The 6,000-nt window shown below is 39.2% G+C and overlaps 1 protein-coding gene across 1 annotated transcript in view; it reads right to left on the bottom strand.

Annotated features, from left to right (window-relative positions):
• FLT3 (fms-related tyrosine kinase 3) overlaps window positions 1-6,000 on the bottom strand; it is a 71,979-nt gene that overhangs the window by 41,892 nt on the left and 24,087 nt on the right. The window contains exons 5-8 of the mRNA XM_011999976.1: window positions 4,500-4,627; window positions 4,037-4,176; window positions 3,786-3,939; window positions 2,570-2,738 (exon numbers count right to left, since the gene is read on the bottom strand). Coding sequence (XP_011855366.1) covers window positions 2,570-2,738; window positions 3,786-3,939; window positions 4,037-4,176; window positions 4,500-4,627 — 591 coding nt within the window. The remainder of the gene's footprint in view (window positions 1-2,569; window positions 2,739-3,785; window positions 3,940-4,036; window positions 4,177-4,499; window positions 4,628-6,000) is intronic.

The raw sequence follows: 6,000 nt of genomic DNA on the forward strand, positions 1-6,000 counted from the left end.
AGCTACTTGGGAGGCTGAGGCAGGAGAATTGCTTGAACCCAGGAGCTTTTGGTGAGCCAAGATCGTGCCACTGCACTTCAGTCTGGGTGACAGAGTGAGACTCTGTCTCAAAAAAAAAAAAAAACAAGCTTGATGTTTCTCAATAAGAGCTTATGACGACTGCAGGGTGATGCCTCTAAGGCAATGGTTCTCAAAAAACATTGCCAGGGGTTATTTTTCTCAATTTGGCAGTCTGGAGATACTGTCACACTGGGAAAGGGGAACGTGCTCCTGGCATCCAGTGAGAGGAGGCCAGGGATGCTGAAAAGTATCCTACAATGCACAGAACAGTCCTCCACAACAAAGAATTATCCAGCTCAACATGTCAGCAGTGCCACTGTTGACAAACCCTGAGTTTGGGGGAGTGTGTTTCAGTCAACTCCCAGACCAGTCTGCATTCTTAATTACCTTAAAAATGAATGCTCTGAACATTGTGGGGTTTCAGTAACAGACGGCAGACAACTCCATGCAAACCCTGCACTGAGATTCTAAAAGTCCCAACAAGGGACTTTTAGTACAAATCCCTTTTAGGTATAAAGAGTAGCACAGTAATCATGAAACAAACACGTAGCAGAATCAAGGTGAAAAGAACTCCTACTCTTCATCTGGAACAGTGCTAGCCAATGAAATACAATGTCAGTCATGACTGCAAGTCTTGTATATCATTTATAAATTCTGTTGGCTGTATAAAGTAAAAGGAAGCAGGTGAAATTAAGTTGAATAATAGATTTCATTGAATGCAATATATCCAAAATACTATTATTTTAATATATAATCAACATAGAAATTGTTTTAATTTTATTATTATTTTTCTTTTTGAGGCAGGGTTTTGCTCTGTCATCCAGGCTGGAGTGTGGTGGTGTGATCACAGCTACTGCAGCCTCAACCACCTGAGCTCAATCAATCCTCCAACCTCAGCCTCCCAAGTAGCTGGGACTAAAGGTGTACACCACAACACTCAACTCATTTTTGTATTTTTTGTGGAGATGGAATTTTGTCATGTTACCTGGGCTGGTCTCAAACTCCTAGGCTCAAGCGATCCACCTGCCTTGGCCTCATAAAGTGCTGGGATTACAGGTGTGACCCATTTTATTTATTAAAAAATAAAATTTTATAAAAATTAAATAAAATGTTATAAAATATATAAAATTTATATTTTATAGCCAATATAAAAATTATTAATAATATATTTTACATTTTTTTCATACTAAGTCTTCAAAATCTAGTGTGTATTTTATAATTAGAGTACATCTCAATTTGGACCAGACACATTTCAAGCTCTCAATATCCACATGTGGTTGGTGGCTACTGTACAGGACAGCACAGATCTAGACCTGTGATAGGAATCACCAAAGGTTCTCATTAAAAAAGCAGAGTCTGAGCGTTTTGCCCCAGTTTTGAGTCAGCATGTCTGGAATGGGAGCCAGGAATCCACATTTTGAGCATTTGCTCAGATGATTCTTATTTAGTTGTTCAACAGACCACATGCTGAGAAAGGATGATTTATTCTAGTCCATTGACTTGTTTGAAAGATAACATGTGCGTCTCAGTCTCTCATACTCTAGTCCAAAACCATGTTCCATAGCATTAGTTTAAAGAAACAAGAGATGTCATAACTATAGAAGATATAGGGGAAGGTTGTTTTTTGTTTTCCAAAGAAGGAATGGAGAATTCCTCCCACAAGACAACCTTTCGGCTGGGTGCGGTGGCTCACGCCTGTAATCCCAGCACTTTGGGAGACCCAGGTAGGGTGAATCTCCTGAGCTCAGGAGCCCGAGACCAGCCTGTGCAACATGGAAAAACCATGTCTTATCAAAAATACAAAAAATTAGTCAGATGTGGTGGTGTGCACCTGTGGTCCCAGCTATTTGGGAGGCTGAGGTGGGAGGATCACTTGAGCCTGGGAGGTGGAGGTTGCAGTGAGCCAAGATTGCACCAATGCACTATAGCCTGGGTGACAGAGTGAGACCTCATCTCAAAAAAAAAAAAGAAAGAAAGAAAAAGAAAAGAAAAATTGTTTTTCCTAAAAAAAGAATCTTGCATAGTTTCTCATACAAATCCTGAGGAAAACATTTTTCTTCAGCTCTTATTATTGGGCTATTTCTGCATGTATTTTCTGAAAATTTAAATCAATACACCTATGAGTAATGTTTTTCTGTTTTTAAGGAGTTTTACTTCCTCAATCATCTGCAAATGTTTTAGGGGAGACTCAGTGTACTATACACCGCACTCTCAAACAGGAAGTAACTACCTTGTGACTCAAAAAATGCCAGAGAACCAGACTCAAACTAGACCAGACTAATACGGTTCTTTCTGTTTTCATGCAGCAGGTTATATTATCTAAAGCAATAGTAAGACTGCTACTGTATCCTCACATCTGCTTATTGTTTTCTCATCTCCAATTTCAACTCAATAATAAACTTATAATAAGTGAATTTGCTTCCATAAGTATAAAACTGTCCTTCTCAAGGGCAACAAGCAAGGAGAATTATGCTAAAAATGGTATCTTAAGAGTCCTTTGTGGTCTCACCTGTATCCGTCATCGAGACCCTTTTGCTCACAAGGAAATGATTTTCGAGAGAAGGTCCATGTACATCTGATTTGTGGGTAGGCTTTAAACCTGACGGAAAAACAAAACTCTTCATATTGGTCAATTTCATAATCTTCACTTGAATTGGTAGCATTTATAAATCCCTTTTCTGTAAGAAAAAATAGGCATTTATGAGTTAGTTAATAATATTCATATGGAAACGTACTGAGAAGATAAAATAAACTTGTATTCATCAGTTTAACACAGGAAAACTCAGGCGTTGGCATGCTGCAGGTCAGGTTGGACAATCTGAGTGAAAACCCAGGAGTCCTATCCCTAGTTCTAAGCCTGAGCTCATCATCTTTCGAAGTTAAGAAATGTTTAAAAAAAGAAGGAAGGAAACAAAAAGAATGGGATGTAGATAATTGACTGTCTTCCCAGAGAAATGTATAAATAAACCTACAGATTTTGCAGACAATTTCCAAAGGTTGAAAGGATCCCCCACTCCCGGGTACACACTAGGGGTCTCCTTAGAGTCTGGAAGCCCCTGCTCTCAGCCAGCACCACTCTCTCGTTGATGAGAGAGAGTAAAATAAACTCAAGGCACAAATAAAAGAGCAATCTGGCTAGCAATATTCATGAGGTTGCCTTATGGAACACTTCCTTATTAATCTGCTAAGAGCATCGCTGTGTTTCTTAGCATTTTCATTATGGCTGAACGCTGTACCCTAATCTGAGATTATTGAATTGTGTTCCATTTCGGATCCTACATACCCCACCAAAATTTCAGGGCATCTAAGGGCTTCTACTGTCTCTCAGTGCTCACTGCCCTAACAGTGAGGCTAGTTGGTTCTTAGAACCAGTATTTATATTCTATTTTGTGTCAGGCTCTGTGTCAGGTTCTGGAACTACAAGGATAGAATGAATTGTCCTTGTCCTTAGGAAACTTACAGTCTACTGGGGGATAAAAGCACACAAACAGATGGTCATATTACAAAGTGTTATGTGCAAACACAGTGGCATTCAAGCGGGCCTGGTTTCACGGGAAAAGGAACACGGTGAGCAGATTATCTTTGCAAAGCTATTCTAACTCGGTTTCTTTCTTAGTGTTTGAGAGTAGCATTATATTGAAATCCGAATTTGTACCGCATACCTCACATTCCACTCTAAAGCAACTAAAAATAGGAATAAAGATTGTGTGAGTAGCCTGCATTACCTACGATGGTCACCAAAGCAGATTGACTGGGATGCTTTGAAGAGGAACAAGTGTAGTATCCCGTGTCGTTTCTTGCCACTGATGATACAAAAGCAAACAGAATCCGTATCATAGTTCTGTTTGTTGAATAGGTACTCATCTCAAAGTAGCTGCCCTAGGTTTTAATAAAACAGAGTTTGCATTTAATGTTTTCAATCCGGACTGTTAGTTAATTGTTCCTGCATTTTCAGAATACAAACTTGTCCTTTTACCTCCTCGAGTGCTTTGTTTTCTAATTCCCAGGTGAGCCCGAATCCATGGTTCACATGAACAGCTTTGCACCTTATCCATAAGGGTTCCCCCACTTTAAGAAATAATTGTGGCAATGTGGTCTGAGGAGTTTGATTTAGATCTAGGAGATGAAAACATCCCAAGTGAGAAAAAAGAAAGTGATTATTGCCTCATCACAAAGGATATCCTGAACATTCTGAACAAAGACTTTAGCATCATCTCAAATATTACTAACCACATTAATCAAAGAAGCTTTTAGAGACTGACTCTTCTCTTTTATGAATAAATCAGCATTTACAGAATCCATAATATTGCATTTACTGGGGCCTAAAGGAACGACAGGATTTCTGAAGTTGAATGATCACCTATGCAGTTACTGTTAGTCCCTGATCGTTGCTAAGAAATAGTCACTGAAAATGAAAGTACGTGATATTATAGAGTTACCTATTGTGAACAGCCTGGTGCATTCCCTGCCCAGTTCATTTCTGGCACAGCACCTTATGTCCGTCCCAAATAATTCATGAAGCACTTTCTCCTCCTTTTTAACAACTGCTGGACTTTCTTCTTTACAACTGCAATTAGAAAATAAGTACCATTTGGTTAAACAAGTTTTAAAATTACAAATGAATGCTCAAGAGGAGAACAAAGTTCTAGAGCCATTTTTAAGGGTCAAATGGTAAGCAAAAGGTCAAAAGGTAAACAAGCCCAAATCTATGGTTTCAGCTAAGAGCTCATAAGGGAGCTGGCTAGTTACTCATTATCTCAATGAATTAGAATAACACTAAGTAGAATTACATAATAAAACAGTTTAAAATTGTTCATGTTTGGAGATCTCTTTGTTGCTGTTGTTTAAAGACGGAAAGAAAGGAAAAAGATGAGAAAGAAGATCAAGGAAAAAAAGAGAAGAAAGAGAGAAGAGAAAAAGCATGATTGGGCTTTCACGAAGTTTAGCAAGGTAAGCATCCTTTTCTTCACAGCACTGAAGGGGACGCAGTAAGGGATGGGGAAGCTAAAGTTTCAAAGGTCACCCGAGTTCCCACAGGAACAGAGGAGGGCCAAGGTGTCACCTGCAAGGGAAATCAGCCAAGACTCCCAAGTATTCAACAGAACAAAACCCCTCTCCCTGCCTCAGCAGAAAGCGAACTTTTGTACCACTTTGGAACAAAGTATTTGGTACTTTTTCTCCTTCTATTTGGTCCCATTTAAAAAGAAAAAAAAAAAGTTGTTTAGTAAATTTTAATTAGTTCAAACTGCATGAATTTTTACTTTGTGAGAACTTAGCTTTGGCATATATGAAAAACTATGTAAACATTTATACCATACTTACTAACGGCTAGGCACTGTTCTATGTGCTTTATATATATCAATTCATTTACTCATCATAGCAATCTTATAAGTACTTGTTGTCATCCCCATCCTTCTGATGAGGCACAGAAAGGTTAAGTAACTTGTCCAAGGCCACACAGCTGCTAAACAAACTAGGGTTCAAACCCAGGGTTCAAATCTATCTGGCTCTAGATTCTATATCTTTAAACAATCATATTAGACTGCTTTTCCAGAACAAACAGGACCATCACAAATTGAACATTTAGTCACAAGGAATTTCTTTTTTTTTTTTTTTTGAGATGGAGTCTCGCTCTGTCACGCAGGCTGGAGTGCAATGGCACAATCTCGGGTCACTGCAACCTCCGCCTCCCAGGTTCAAGCGATTCTCCTTCCTCAGCCTCTTGAGTAGCTGGGATTACAGATGCCTGCCACCACGCCTGGCTAATTTTTGTATTTTTAGTAAAGACGTAGTTTCACCATGTTGGTCAGGCTGGTCTCGAACTCCCAACCTCAGGTGATCTGCCTGCCTTGGCCACCCAAAGTGCTGGGATTACAGGCTAAGCCACCGCGCCCGACCTAGAATTTCCTTTTTCTTTTTCTTTTTTTTTTTTTTTTTTTT

The sequence above is a fragment of the Mandrillus leucophaeus genome, unplaced genomic scaffold (assembly GCF_000951045.1).
Source record: "Mandrillus leucophaeus isolate KB7577 unplaced genomic scaffold, Mleu.le_1.0 Scaffold61, whole genome shotgun sequence".
Classification (NCBI taxonomy): Eukaryota; Metazoa; Chordata; class Mammalia; order Primates; family Cercopithecidae; genus Mandrillus; species Mandrillus leucophaeus.